Genomic DNA, 16,434 nt, shown 5'->3' with positions numbered 1-16,434 from the left:
TATTATTATTATTATTATTATATTCAAGTATATACTGTAAAGAAAGCATACAGTAGCAGCCAAAAGTTTGGACACCCCTACTCATTCATAGGTTTTTTTGTATTTTATATTTTCTACATTGTAGCACAATACTGAAGACATCAACACTATGAAATAACTTACGGAACATACATGGAATTATGTGGTAAATAAAAAAGTGTTAAAAAAAACCTAAACATTTCATATTTAACAGTTATTCCACGAAATTGAGTTGCATACTGCCAAGTTGGCTAAAAGCCATGTATGACGAGATTGAGTGGAGTAACTGTTTTATTCAATCCACATTCACTGGATTTTGAGAAACAGAGCATTTTTATTATTTTTTTTTGCAAATTCGATAAATAAAAACTTCATACAAAATGTCTGACAAAATAATTTCCACTTAGAACATAAACAAACTGGCGAAATGACAGTAGCAGTTTGTGAAAAATGCAACAATGATAATAATTCTTAAAAAGTAAAAAAAGATATGTTCTTCCCATGACATACTTTCATTCCATAATTTGTATTTTTTGGGGTTTTGTTTTCAAGTAGAGTTTTTATTTCATCCTTGGTTGGTTCAGTAACATGGTCCACCATTTTCTTCTTCTTCTTTAGGGTTTTTTTTGGCAGTTGGCAAACCAATTTAAAAGGTGCATTACCACCACCAACTGCACTGGAGTGTGGAACAGGAGATATTGGGGGTGGGGATTATATTCTTTTAGCTATTTCTGTTTCTTTTAAATACTTGATAACAAAGTGCTATATCTGACTTGATGTGCGCTGCCATTTTGTTTCTCTTTACTCATGGCATATGAGCTAATATCCTAGCAGGAGAGTTGCCAATCAGAGTGCACAATTGCACATATACAGTGAATGTGGATAGAATAATTTAGATTCTTCAAAGTATCCAGTGTTTCCCTTGATGACACTTTACACACTATTGTCATTATCTTAACCAGCTTCATGAGGTAGTCACCTGAAATGCTTTTCAATTATCAGGTGTGCTTCATCACAAGTTAATTAGTGGACTAGTTTGTTGATTCTTAATGCATTTGAGATCAAACAGTAAATATTAAATAATAAAAATGCAATAAATACAGTGGTGCTTGAAAGTTTGTGAACCATTTAGAATTTTCTATATTTCTACATAAATATGACCTAAAACATCAGATATCGAGTCAGACACGACACGATACGACACGAGTCAGAAAAGTAGATAAAGAGAACCCGGTTTAACAAATGAGACAAAAATATTATACTTGGATTTATTTATTGAGGAAAATGATCCAATATTGCATATCTGTGAGTGGCAAAAGTATGTGAACCTTTGCTTTCAGTATCGGTTGTTACCCCCTTGTGCAGCAATAACTGCAACTAAACATTTCCGGTAACTGTTGATCAGTCCTGCACACCAGCTTGGAGGAATTTTAGCTCATTCCTCCGTACAGAACAGCTTCAACTCTGGGATGTTGGTGGGTTTCCTCATATGAACTGCTCGTTTCAGGTCCTTCCACAACATTTCGATTGGATTAAGGTCAGGACTTTGACTTGGCCAATCCAAAACATTAACTTTATTCTTCTTTAACCATTCTTTGGTAGAACAACTCGTGTGCTTAGGGTCGTTGTCTTGCTGCATGACCCACCTTCTCTTGAGATTCAGTTCATGGACAGATGTCCTGACATCTTCCTTTAGAATTTGCTGTTATAATTCAGAATTCATTGTTCCATCAATGATGGCAAGCCGTCCTGGCCCAGATGCAGCAAAACAGGCCCAAACCAAGATAGTACCACCACCATGTTTCACAGACGGGATAAGGTTCTTATGCTGGAATGCAGTGTTTTCCTTTCTCCAAGCATAATGCTTCTCATTTAAACCAAAAAGTTCTATTCAGGTCTCATCCATCCATGAAACATTTTTCCAATAGCCTTCTGGCTTGTCCACATCATCTTTAGCAAACTGCAGACAAGCAGCAATGTTCTTTTTGGGAGCAGTGACTTTCTCCTTGTAACCCTGCCATGCACACCACTGTTGTTCAGTGTTCTCCTGATGGTGAACTCATGAACATTAACCAATGTGAGAGAGGCCTTCAGTTGCTTAGAAGTTACCCTGGGGTCCTTTGTGACCTCACTGACGATTACATGCCTTGCTCTTGGAGTGATATTTGTTGGTTGACCACTCCTGGGGAGGATAACAATGGTCTTGAATTTCCTCCATTTGTACACCATCTGTCTGACTATGGATTGGTGGAGTTCAAACTTTTGAGAGATGGTTTTGTAACCTTTTCCAGCCTGATGAGCATCAACAATACTTTTTCTGAGGTCCTCAGAAATATCCTTTGTTCGTGCCAAGATACACTTCTACAAACATGCATTGTGAAGATCAGACTTTGATATATCCCTTTTCTTTAAATAAAACAGGGTGCCCACTCACACCTGATTGTCATCCCATTAATTGAAAACACCTGACTCTAATTTCACCTTCAAATTAACTGCTCATCCTAGAGGTTCACATACTTTTGCCACTCACAGATATGTAATATTGGATCATTTTCCTCAATAAATAAATGACCAAGTATAATATTTTTGTCTCATTTGTTTAACTGGGTTCTCTTTATCTACTTTTAGGACTTGTGTGAAAATCTAATGATGTTTTAGGTCATATTTATGCAGAAATATAGAAAATTCTAAAGGGTTCACAAACTTTCAAGCACCACTGTAGCCCTATTCCACAACTGCAGTCATCCATATTATCTTAAGAACCACTCAACTAAGAGAAACAATGTCCATCATTACTTTATGACATGAGATGTCTTTTAATTTTTCAAAATAAAGAAAATATAACTTGTAAATTAATTATAGCATAGTGGCATCAAGTACTGCTGTAGAGTCCTGTTGGTTTTTAGCTCAGGTTTTTAGTGTAGGCCAGGCCGGATGAGGTTATGCGATCACGTGTCATCTGTCCATCGTCCATCCACAATTTACAAAAATCACTACTCCTCCTACAGTGTTAGATTTAACCAGTGTTGAATTTGAAATTGAAATGATTGAATGTTAGATTTAATGTAGATTTAAAGCTGCATTAAGTGATTCATGTTAGTTTTATAGTTTTATAGTTTTATAGTTCTATAGTTTTATAGATTTATATTAGCCTTATTGCTGGACAAGGTAATTCATGTGTTATGTGTTAAAATTATTATTTTAATATTTTAGAGCTTTTAAAGATCCTTTATTATTTTAAACTAATACATATACTATAACAGTGATTTTAAACTATTCCTGTGTAACTTGACCTTCGTCCAGGGGAGAAGACACTTCTTTGCTAGACTAAACATGTCTTTGTTTAAAAATTGTCGTTAAGAACATCCGCTGATATGAAATGTGTATTATTGATCAGAAATGTGTCTGAACAGCGCCAAGGTCTGCAATGATGTCAGACACACCCACAGCTGTATATCCACACAGACACACACAGACAGATATCAAACAGTGATGTCATTTCATCCACACAGATAAGACACATATAAAATCCCTGTATCCTCTCATTGTATTGGGGGACTTGTGAATGAAGATTGCGAACTACTTTGTGGGGTTCCTGTCTTTTTTTGCGACTCACCCCCAGAGCTCTGGGTGGCACGGGGGGACTGATCTCGAGATGGTGAGGGCAAGAGGTGAAGAAACCTTACATAAAGGATTGATCGGATTTTGATCAAACTCACATGCAATGTTCCCTAGGTGAGTGTGCATAAAAGTTGTCAAGATGGTGGTGCCACCTGTCATCCATCCATCCATTATCTGTAGCCGCTTACCCTGTCCTACAGGGTTGCAGGCAAGCTGGAGCCTATCCCAGGTGACTATGGGCGAGAGACGGGGTACACCCTGGACAAGTCACCAGGTTATCGCAGGGCTGACACATAGAGACAAACAACCATTCACACTCATTCACACCTACGGTCAATTTAGACTCACCAATTAGCCTAACCTGCATGTCTTTGGGGGAAACCGGAGCACCCAGAGGAAACCCATGCAGACACGGGGAGAACATGCAAACTCCACACAGAAAGGACCTTGCCGGTCGCTGGGCTCGAACCCAGGATCTTCTTGCTGTGAGGTGACAGTGCTAACCACTACACCACTGTGCCGCCCTGCCACCTGCCATATTTACAATTTTATGGGTGTCTTGGCTGGTATGAGCTACAGCCTCATTGAGACTGTTTTTACACATTATTATGCACTTTAACATCTGCTATGTGAAGAATGTTCTTGCACTTACCAAATTATCACCTACATTAAATTCCAGGTATATACTATACTGTGCAATAAGTGTTACACATTTGTGAACTGCAAAATGAAATTCTATAAAGTTCTCTGTCGAATATTTTATGTTCGCCTTTTAATTCTGACATACTGTTTTACTGTATTAATGATTATTATTTTGAAAAAAAGTATTTGTATCAAGTGAGTGCATTATTATTCTTAGTCCTTTATTTTCCACAGCGCAAAGAATAATTTTACGGGGGTCAACCCACCCATGTGAGGGCCGACTGGAGGTGTACTACAAGCAGCAGTGGGGTTTGGTGGGACATCATAAGTGGGAGCCCAAAAATGGTGAGGTAGTGTGTAAATCCTTAGACTGTGGTGATCATGTGCATTCTGGGATTTTCGACTATAACTACAAAAACCTTCCTCCACTTAAAACCTTTTGGATGGATGAGATCATGTGTAACGGGACAGAGGACAAGCTCTGGAAATGCAAGTTCAACGGATGGAATGTCACTCAATGCCAAAACAAAAACTATGTTTCAGTTAAATGCTCAGGTGAGTACCAGGTGTCAGGGTTTTAGCATCATTGCACTGGTTGTCTTTTCATTTGATGAAACATATCTACAGGTAAAATGCAGATGATAAAACTGAGCACTGTGAACACTATGAGAAAACTAATCAACAGGTCCAAAGGTGTTTTATCCCTCTTAATGCAAGGAAAATTGGAAACACCAATGCCCTTTTATTTATTTATTCATTTATCCATTTATAGTTACGTTTCGTCACATGTTGTGGCAGAGTCACAAAACAAGTTAAAGCATATGTTACAGCAGCAATAAACAGTTATTCCATCACCAGCCATTCTTTTTCGCTCTCTTGAAGATAATAAGACAAAAAAAATGCAGCTTTGCATGTTACAGAAAAGCAAACTTCAACCCCATCATCCTGAAGACTTTCCTGGGGCAGGAAGTTTTATCTCTGAGTGTTACAAAGAACTAAAACTGGAGACTGCTTTCAAAAATGTTCAGTAAACGTCTCCACACAGAGAACTTACCCATCAATGATTACACACATTAAAAAAAAAAGATTTTATGAGAACATGTTCCTGTGTTATTGGTGATGAAGGTTATAGAACTAGCACAATAATATAAGGCTGTGATTTACTCTGAAGCCAGAACTACCATCAGACGTGCTGTTATGGAAAAATTAATCAACACCTTCTCATCTCATTATCTGTAGCCGCTTTATCCTGTTCTACAGGGTCGCAGGCAAGCTGGAGCCAGCTGACTACGGGCGAAAGGTGGGGTACACCCTGGACAAGTCACCAGGTCATCACAGGGCTGACACATAGACACAGACAACCATTCACACTCACACCTACAGTCAATTTAGAGTCACCAGTTAACCTAATCTGCATGTCTTTGGACTGTGGGGGAAACCGGAGCACCCGGAGGAAACCCACGCGGACAAGGGGAGAACATGCAAACTCCGCACAGAAAGGCCCTCGCTGGCCACGGGGCTCGAACCTGGACCTTCTTGCTGTGAGGCGACACCGCTAACCACTACACCACCGTGCCGCCCTAGTGCTGTGATAAAAACATAATAATATAGAACAGATATTTCAGTATATGCAACATTAAGCATTAAATACAACCCCGATTCCAAAAAAGTTGGGACAAAGTACAAATTGTAAATAAAAACAGAATGCAATAATTTACAAATCTCAAAAACTGATATTGTATTCACAATAGAACATAGACAACATATCAAATGTCGAAAGTGAGACATTTTGAAATTTCATGCCAAATATTGGCTCATTTGAAATTTCATGAGAGCAACACATCTCAAAAAAGTTGGGACAGGGGCAATAAGAGGCTGGAAAAGTTAAAGGTACAAAAAAGGAACAGCTGGAGGACCAAATTGCAACTCATTAGGTCAATTGGCAATAGGTCATTAACATGACTGGGTATAAAAAGAGCATCTTGGAGTGGCAGCGGCTCTCAGAAGTAAAGATGGGAAGAGGATCACCAATCCCCCTAATTCTGCGCCAACAAATAGTAGAGCAATATCAGAAAGGAGTTCGACAGTGTAAAATTGCAAAGAGTTTGAACATATCATCATCTACAGTGCATAATATCATCAAAAGAGTCAGAGAATCTGGAAGAATCTCTGTGCGTAAGGGTCAAGGCTGGAAAGCCATACTGGGTGCCCGTGATCTTCGGGCCCTTAGATGGCACGGCATCACATACGTACAGGCATGCTTCTGTATTGGAAATCACAAAATGGGCTCAGGAATATTTCCAGAGAACATTATCTGTGAACACAATTCACCGTGCCATCCGCCGTTGCCAGCTAAAACTCTATAGTTCAAAGAAGCCGTAGCTAAACATGATCCAGAAGCGCAGACGTCTTCTCTGGGCCAAGGCTCATTTAAAATGGACTGTGGCAAAGTGGAAAACTGTTCTGTGGTCAGACGAATCAAAATTTGAAGTTCTTTATGGAAATCAGGGACGCCGTGTCATTTGGACTAAAGAGGAGAAGGCAAGGCAAAGTTTATTAATATAGCACATTTCATACTTAGAAAGCAATTCAGTGTGCTTAACAGAATTAAAAAAAATTGATACAACAAAAATTAGAATTAGAAATTAGAAAATTAGAAATTTTATACCTTCTAAAATTAGAAGGTATAAAATTTAAATAAAAACATCAAAGACATAAAACCCTTAGACACAAGACTTTATCAACAGTAAATATAATAATTTAAAAATAATTTGTTTAAAATAAATAAATAAACAACATGTACATAGAAAAAAAACAGTGATAAAAGTCGTGTGTAAAAAAAAAGTCAGCAAAAAGCATCTGAAAACAATTTTGTCTTCAGTTTGGTTTTAAAACTAGAAACAGTTTGGGCTTTCTTAATATCCAGTGGGAGCTTGTTCCATAGCTGCATAGCAGCTAAAAGCTGCTTCACCACTACCAGAGTTCACAAAAGGTTGAGCTAAATTAAAATTTTCCTGTGACCTGAGGGCTCTGGATTGAGTATGGATTTGACACATGTCTGCTAGATAGCTTTGTCCCAACCCATTTAGCACTTTAAAAACCAACAGCAGAACCTTAAAATCAATTCTATAAGATACAGGAAGCCAGTGGAGGGACCTCAGGATGGGCGTAATGTGGTCATATTTTCTTCTTTTTGTTAGGACTCTGGCTGCAGCGTTTTGTATCAGTTGAAGACACTTAATGATTTTTTTTCGGAAGGCCTGTTAAGAGGCCATTACAATAGTCAATTCTGCTTGACACAAAATCATGCACCAGCTTTTCAAGGCCATTTACTGACATAAAATCCCTTAATTTAGCAATGTTTTTCAAGTGATAAAATGCTGACTTGGTAACCGCTTTTATGTGCTTATTAAAATTAAGGTCGTTGTCAAGAATGACACCAAGATTTTTTACATAATCTTGTGCTTTAAGTCCCTTTTGCTCTAGCAGTGCAGCTATCCTGAATCTCTGATCTTTTTTCCAAAATATGATCACTTCAGTTTTATCTGTATTTAACTTTAAGAAGTTGTGTGACATCCAGTCGTTAATTTGGTCAAGACAGAGGTGAAGGGACTCAAGGGGGGTGTCATCATTAGGTGATAGGGCCAGATAGAGTTGCGTGTCATCGGCATAACTATGGTAACAAATAGAGTTATACTTAATGATTTGACCAAGTGGAAGCATGTAGAGGTTGAATAAAAGTGGACCAAGGATTGATCCTTGGGGAGCTCCACATGTCAGGGACCTTAATGTGGAGACATAGTTGCTGATGGCAACATAGAAACATCTATCCTGTAGGTAGGATCTCAGCCAACTGAGGACCATGCCAGAGAAACCAACCTAGTGCTCTAGGCGATGCAGTAATATGCCATGATCAACAGTATCAAATGCTGTGCTGAGGTCAAGTAGCACCAGAACAGAGGTTTTACCTACGTCAGTGTTTAGGCGGATGTCATTAACAACTTTAATAAGATCTGTTTCTGTGCTATGATTCGCTCTGAAGCTAGACTGGAACTTGTCGAAGCAGTTATTTGATGTTAAAAATGTAGTCAATTGATTAAAAACTATTTTCTCAATAATCTTCCCAATAAAAGGTAGATTGGAGATGGGTCTATAATTGTTTAGAGCTGAGACATCTAAGTTACTCTTCTTAAGTAGTGGCTTTACAACTGCTGTTTTGAGACACTGGGGGAAGATACCTGTTTGCAGTGATGTGTTAACAACCTGCAATACATCAGGTATAATAAGGTGAAGCACAGATTTTAGAAAGCTAGTAGGCATAATGTCAAGTTCAGATGTGGAGGAACTAAAATTAAGTATAGTCTTATCAAGAGTTCCCTTGTCAATAAGGCTAAAATTTGACATTAAAGTGTAGACACCTCTCTTAGGCTACGTTTACATTAGACCGTATCTGTCTCGTTTTCTTCGTGGATGCACTGTCCGTTTACATTAAACCGCCTGGAAACGCCGGGAAACGGGAATCCGCCAGCGTCCACGTATTCAATCCAGATTGTGTCAGCTCCGGTGCTGTGTAAACATTCAGAATACGCGGATACGCTGTGCTGAGCTCTAGCTGGCGTCTCATTGGACAACGTCACTGTCACCTTCCTGATTCGCTGGTGTTGGTCATGTGACGCGACTGCTGAAAAACGGCGCGGACTTCCGCCTTGTATCACCTTTCATTAAAGAGTATAAAAGTATGAAAATACTGCAAATACTGATGCAAATACTGCCCATTGTGTAGTTATGATTGTCTTTAGGCTTGCCATCCTTCCACTTGCAAGTAGTAAGTGATATGCGCTGGGATCACACACACACACAGCGGCTCAGTCCCGAATCGTGGCTTGTGCACTTCACTCGCGCGCTGTGTGAGCTGCGCAGGGCCGGAGTGCGCACCCTCCAGAGGGCACTCGCTGTTCAGGGCGGAGTGATTTGGAGCGCAGGATGCCTGCGGAGCCGAGCGTATCCGTGTATTGGTGTTGCTGTGTGCACGCAAATCGTGTATTGGTGTTGTTGTGTGCACACTAATCGTTTTAAAAACGTTAATCTGATGATCCGCTGATACGGTCTAATGTAAACATGGGCTTAGGAGGTGATTTATGTGGACATATTACTTGCAGCTGAACCGTTATGTGAGCTCTTATTGTCTCAATCTTACCCATAAAAAAGGATGCGAACCTGTTGCATTTATCAGTTGAGAGAAACTCAGGTGCAAATTTTGGTGGGGGGCTTAATAATTTCTCAACTGTGGAAAAAAGCACATGAGCATTATTCAAATTGTTGTTGATGGAAAAATAAAACTGTCTTGCTTTGGAAATTTCAGAATTATATAGGCAGAGCGTGTTTTTATGGGTTTGGTAGTCTATTTGGAGTTTAGATTGACGCCATTTTCTCTCTGTCTTTCTGCACTGTGTCTTTAGCTCTTTTACTGCTGGATGCAATCTCCATGGTGCTTTTTGCCTACCTGTGACTTTTTTTAGTTTTGTGGGGGCAATGTTATCCATGATATGAGACATTTTTGTGTTGAAGTTGCTGAGCAGATTGTTTACATCAGTCGAGTCTGAAGTTTGACTAGGACTAGATGTTTGTGATAATGCAAGCTCAAAAAGAGCAGCAGTGTCCACATTTATGGACCTTTTCTTCACAGTTGTTAACCTACTTTGCACATTAGGGAACATACAAACATAAAAAAACCCACAAAAATGGTCAGACAATGCTATGTCCACAACATTTAAAGAGACACTGAGACCCTTTGTGATAACCAGGTCTAGGGTGTGGCCATATGAGTGTGTTGGTCCTTGTACATGTTGTGTTATGCTGAAAGTGTCCATTAGTGTGATAAATTATTTGGCTTTAAAGTTACCTGGTTCATCAATATGTAAGTTAAAGTCCCCTGATATAATAATACAGTCAAAGTCTAAACAAATAGCTGACAGCAATTCACCAAATTCATCAAGAAAGACTTGAGCTGAAAGACTTGGAGGCCTATAGACAGTCAATAATAGAATATTTGGGGAGCACTGAATGAGTGCACATAAATATTCAAATGATGTGAAGTCACCAAAGGTAGCCTGTTTACACTGAAAACAGGCTTTAAAAATGTTAACAATCCCGCCTCCACTTTTATTTGTACGGACAGCGATAAAGAAGTTGTAATTAGGAGGCGCGGATTCAATGAGGATAATAGCATTCTTTGATGGATCAAGCCATGTTTCAGTTAGAAGCAGGAAGTCAATTTCATGTGTACAGATAAGATCATTGACTAAAAATGACTGATTTGAAAGAGACCGTATGTTTAAAAGTGCTAGTCTAGCTTTGAGGAATGAAGAGGGGTGAGGTGCAGAAACAGATGAATGAAGTGGTATAGAAATAAGATTCATGGTATTTACTCCACAGTTTGAGCATGTGTGGGATTTTCTACGTTGTCTCACCACTGAGATAGAACAAGCAAAAGCAGTCGGGGTCAGGGCTTTGGGAGACCACAAGAGGGCATCAGTTCTCAAGCTGGCGTTCTGGTGAACCAGAAACTGGGGAATGAGGAAGGGTGTTTCCAGAATGTGATTCGATGATAGTCAGTTAGTCACATTTCTAGTGATGTGCACGGTGTACTGAATGTTAGCTGCTAGGTGTCGCGAGCCTAAGGCACTGGGATGAAAGCCATCGCTGTTAAAAAGTCAGTACGGTTCCAGAAAAGGTTAAAATTGTCAATGAATTGTACACCATTTTTTCCACACACCGTTTGAAGCCAGGTGTGGAGGCTAAGAATCCTGCTAAAACGCCAATCCCCAAGCCCAAACGTCGGAATCGGCCAAGAAATAAAAACTGCCTTGCCACATTGCCTAAAAAAGTCAAAAAGTCTGGAGAATTCAACTTTTGTGAGTTCAGACTGATGGCGAGATGTATCATTTGTTCCAGCATGAACTATAATCCTAGTCACAGTGATTGGGAGTGAGGGAAGAAGCTCCTGTACTTTTTTAAGAACAGTGGGGATTGTGGCACCGGGGAGACAATAAGTGACCGCATCAAAGAAATGTACGTGTTTAATTATAGAGTCACCTACTCTCAGTGTTGTTGTGGGAAACAGAGGGGGAATGGCTGAACAGGCACCATCAATGCCCACAGAGTTTGAAGGCCTTACCGGCTGAGCTCCGGTCCCAGACAAGGTGTCCAACCCCGATAAACAGCTTGTTAACTCTACCAGCTGATGTTGAACAGACGACCGCCTCGGCAGGGTGCAGCAGTTGGAAAGGTGCCCAGCAGTAGACTCCAGAGGAGCTCCAGGCTGATCGACCACTGCTGCTGGGCAAAAGAGGCTGCCAGATCTTCTACGTACAGCCTCTTGTAGCAACCTCCGACGGGCTGCTTTGCCCGGCCTGGACGTCCGTTGCAGCTGCTTCCTAGCAGCCAGTTGGAAGACGTCCCCGTTGGTCGAGGCAGAGGCTACAGGCACCTCAGTAGCAGACCCGGAGACCTCGCATGAAGCTGATGAAGTCATTTGGCTGGTGGACGCTTGGGGTGAAACCACTACACCAGTGGCTGGCAGGGAGACCACAACAGGGGTTGTAGTCTGTAGCGGAGTCCGCTAGATCGTCACGGAGGCAGGAGCAGGCTTTCGCTAAGCCTGTGGTGGAGACAGGAGTAGGCTTTTGCTGAGCCTGTGTTGGAGTCCGTTGGATTGGCGAGGAGGCAGGAGCAGGCTCCTGCTGAGCCACATCACTGACAGCCAGCTCAGAGAATAGCCGAGGAGTAGCAGTAGATGCAGATTGCGGAGCCTGAACGGGTGAAGTCAGATCAGCGGGGGGAGATGCCGAGTGCCGTTGCTGGCTACCCTGGATGGTAGCTGGGTAAGCCTGGACAGGGCTGTGATTGGCTAGTGGCTCGAAGTGGTTTAGAAGCCGCACACTTGGTGGAGAAGAAGCCAATCTACGCCTACCCCGTCCGATCTTCACTTCAGTCCAGGCCTCATCGTTGGTGTACGGGATTGAGGCGGCTTGTCGTGGATCGGTGGATGGATCCCAGAGGACAGTATCGTGGAGGGCAGCGCTCAGTGATGCTATTCGTTTAGACTGTCCAGCAACAACATCCATGATGTTGGCAAGGAGAGACTTTTTCACGTCGAGCTCGTAGGACAGCCTATGGATCTCCTCCTGAAGGTCGGAAATCTTTTTGTATGCCTTTTGCAGTTCAGATGGCTCGCAGGACGTACCATAATTGACACTGTGACACATACACATACATAGAGAAAAAGAGAGAGAGAGAACCCAAAAAACTAGAACCCCTCTAAACCCAAAAACCACAAACAAAAATGTAAGATTAGAAAGAAAAAAAGAAAGAAAGAAAGAAAGAAAGAAAGAAAGACAAATAGAGGAAAAGACAAGCAGGAAAGGCACAGCGGCCTCACTCACACAGCACTCACTCACAAACACTCCGGCTCCGCCCACAGGAGAAGGACAACCCAAGTTATCAGCGCTCAGTTCAGAAGCCTGCATCTCTGATGGTATGGGGTTGCATTAGTGCGTGTGGCATGGGCAGCTTACACATCTGGAAAGACACCATCAATGCTGAAAGGTATATCCAGGTTCTAGAGCAACATATGCTCCCATCCAGATGACGTCTCTTTCAGGGTAGACCTTGCATTTTCCAACATGACAATGCCAAACCACGTACTGCATCAATTACAGCATCATGGCTGCGTAGAAGAAGGGTCCGGGTACTGAACTGGCCAGCCTGCAGTCCAGATCTTTCACCCATAGAAGACATTTGGCGCATCATAAAACTGAAGATACGACAAAAAAGACCTAAGACAATTGAGCAACTAGAATCCTACATTAGACAAGAATGGGTTAACATTCCTATCCCTAAACTTGAGCAACTTGTCTCCTCAGTCCCCAGATGTTTACAGACTGTTGTAAAGAGAAAAGGGGATGTCTCACAGTGGTAAACATGGCCTTGTCCCAACTTTTTTGAGATGTGTTGTCATGAAATTTAAAATCACCTAATTTTTCTCTTTAAATGATACATTTTCTCAGTGTAAACATTTGATATGTCATCTATGTTCTATTCTGAATAAAATATGGAATTTTGAAACTTCCACATCATTGCATTCTGTTTTTATTTACAATTTGTACTTTGTCTCAACTTTTTTGGAATCGGGATTGTATAGAAAGGCTAATAAGTGATTAGCTCGTGTCATTCACTAATATTAATGGAACACGAGGCTGTTAATATTAAATGAATGCTGTTTAGTCAATCATGCTAATGGAAAACAAGTCGGTACAGAATGCTAATAGTGTCGAAAGTGAAAGATATTTTTTTCATAGAGAGCTAAGTCAGTTCATAATGCAAACAGAACATGCTACATAAAAACAATCATATGCATTTTTGTTGCTTAGCCTTTCTAAATGTCTTGCCTACATCACTATGAACATGTTCTCTGCTTAATGTGACAGATTAAATACAATACAGTAAATTGAGTTTTTGTTTATCAACACAGGGAACATTTCTCTGACCCTGAATTATAATGGAGTAACAGATGTGTGTGCCGGGGTGGTCCAGTTCACAACACCGAAAGGAAAAGTTAATATGTGCACACAAGGTGAGTTTCATATATTACTACTGCTCATGCATGTGTAATAAACTAGTATCTTTTTGTGACTATAGTTATATGACTACAGTGCATCAGTAACATGACCAAACATTTACATTCTCGAAAGTGTTTATGAACCATTTTGTAGTCCTGATCTTGCTTTTATACACTGTAAAAGCGAAAATGTTGATAAAACTCAAATTATCAAGGCTATATGATGCAAGAGATCTTTTGACTTTTCTCAACTTTTGACTACTGTTATTGACTTTACTAATGTTTTCAAGTTTAGATGAGAGTTCTGCCAACTTGAATCTTCTTGTTCACCTAATTATGAGATTTCAAATTGATCTGACTCAGAAATAAAGCTTGGTTATTTGCAACTCACAAAGACTTGTCTCTTCAGCAAACTTCTCACTATTGTTGTCTGAACAAATATTTTCAAAATATGAGAATAAGGATTTTTGAATTGCAGTTGGTTTTGTTAGCCCCTTGAGGGAAACCCCATCCATCTCCTAATTTGAGATGTACTGTAGCGACGTAACTGACGTATACAGCAACGTAACTGACGTACAGTATACAACGACGTAGCTGACGTATACAGCGACGTAATGACATGGCTTCCCTTAGCACCGCGAGCTATGGAAAAGCAAACTGGTTCTCAGTTGGCTCACAAGTTGAACGAGTTGTGAACCAGCACCAGCACTGGCCCCGAACCAGCCCTGGAACTGATTTGGTGGAAAAGGGGTAAAAGTGAGCTCCATGAAGACATGGTGCATTAAGGTTGGAGTGGAAGAACTAGAATGTGCTGCACAGAGCCCTGACCTCAATTCTGCTCAGCTCCTTTGGCATGAACTGGAACTCCGATTGCACCCCAGACGTCCTCACCCTACATCAGTGCCTGATTTCACTAATGCCCTTGTAACTGAATGGGCAAAAAAAAAAAAGCCTATGTTCCAAAATATTTCCAGGTCAAGAGAACAGGCCTGAGTTTCCCAGAAGCATCGTAGCACAAAGATAATTGTTAAATGGTAGAGTGAACAAGACAATGAATGCTCTCTCTCTCTCTCCTAATTAGGACACATTTAGTGTTAAGAGGCTTTTGGGAAACTGACCATCATATGAGACGGATTACATGGCCAAGTTGAAAAGGACTTTACCATACAATAGCTGCACTGTAAAATGACACCTAGTAATTCTTGATCTCATAAAAGTTTTCAAATTGATCTGACTCAGAAATAAAGCTTGGTTATTTGCAACTAACAAAGACTTGTCTCTTCAGCAAAATTCTCACTGTTGTTGTCTGAACAAATATTTTCAAAATATGAGAATAAAGATTTTTGAATTGCAGTTGGTTTTGTTAGGTCCTTGAGGGAAACCTCATCCATCTCCTAATTTGAGATGTATGAGCAGGAGGTTGTTCCAGATTTTATGGACCGAGGATCTCATGGCTTGAAGTTCATGACAAGCAAGTTGTAGCTTTTTGTTCAGAACAGGTTGAGGCCCTTTATCACAATACTCAGTCAACACATTTTTGTATGTTGTACTTGAGGCAAGACTGACCTCAGTCTTTTCCTGTTATCCCTCATGTTCATAAACATGGTTTCAGCTAACTTTCAGCAGTGTGCTTCTGCTCATACTGTACGTTTGCATAAACCTTGGCACGAATATCGAAGCAAAAACAACATGGAAGAAGCAGCAACAATAATAATAATAATAATAATAATAATGGATGACTTCGCGTTTGTACAGCTGCTGCTTCTCATCGCTTAAAAATGGCGATCTTTCGCGGTTTTGTTATTGTTGTTGGTCTTTACAACTCCGCCCCCCTGCTGACGTAAGCGGTTTTTTCCTCTGGCCCAGCAGAGAGTTGGTGCTAGCCTGGAACCGGTTTTTCTGGCCCCAGAGCCAGTTCTTTGTCAGTGGAAATAGAAAACCCGGTTCCAAACTAAGCACTGGCCCCGAACCAGCCCTGGAACTGCTTTGGTGGAAAAGGGGCATTTGTGCACAGGAGCATTGTCATGCTGGAACAAGTCTGGGCTTCTTAGTTCCAGTTAAGGGAAATTGTAATGTTGAAGCATACAAAGACATTTTCTACAAATTGTGTGCCTCCAACTTTGCGGCAGCAGTTGGGGTAAGGCTCACATATGGGTGTGATGTAATGATCAGGTGTCCACAAATATTTGGCCATATAACATGGGTTGTATGCAAAAGTACATAGAAGTTCATAGCAAACATATGCTATATAATCAGTACTGTCTATATTCTTGTCTTGGTTACCTTACCCTGTGAGCACAGTAGCATGCGACAGATGATGATTTATTTTCAACACAGGGCCTTCATAGCTGCAAGCAACAAAGCAGAAAAGCATCAAATGATATTTGAAATGCAAATTAGGTATGACATGGTAAAGAGATAAATCCAAATTATTGTTCGTCTCCCTAATCCTATGGCACATGGAGCCCAATGTTTCCTTAACAACCTACCCCCCACACACACACCCACCCACACACACACACTTTAGTTCCTAT

The 16,434-nt window shown here is 40.6% G+C and overlaps 1 protein-coding gene across 4 annotated transcripts in view; it reads left to right on the top strand.

Moving 5' to 3' along the window:
* The window catches only part of LOC132893348 (scavenger receptor cysteine-rich type 1 protein M130-like), a 72,420-nt gene that overhangs the window by 15,540 nt on the left and 40,446 nt on the right, over nt 1–16,434 (top strand). For all 4 annotated transcript variants that reach the window (XM_060932391.1, XM_060932390.1, XM_060932389.1 and 1 more), the window contains exons 2-3: nt 4,516–4,836; nt 13,814–13,915. In XM_060932391.1, coding sequence (XP_060788374.1) covers nt 4,516–4,836; nt 13,814–13,915 — 423 coding nt within the window. The remainder of the gene's footprint in view (nt 1–4,515; nt 4,837–13,813; nt 13,916–16,434) is intronic.

This window comes from Neoarius graeffei, chromosome 10 (assembly GCF_027579695.1).
Source record: "Neoarius graeffei isolate fNeoGra1 chromosome 10, fNeoGra1.pri, whole genome shotgun sequence".
Lineage (NCBI taxonomy): Eukaryota > Metazoa > Chordata > Actinopteri > Siluriformes > Ariidae > Neoarius > Neoarius graeffei.
The sequence above is the reverse complement of the archived record's forward strand: the minus strand, read 5'-3'. Positions and strand labels throughout refer to the sequence as shown.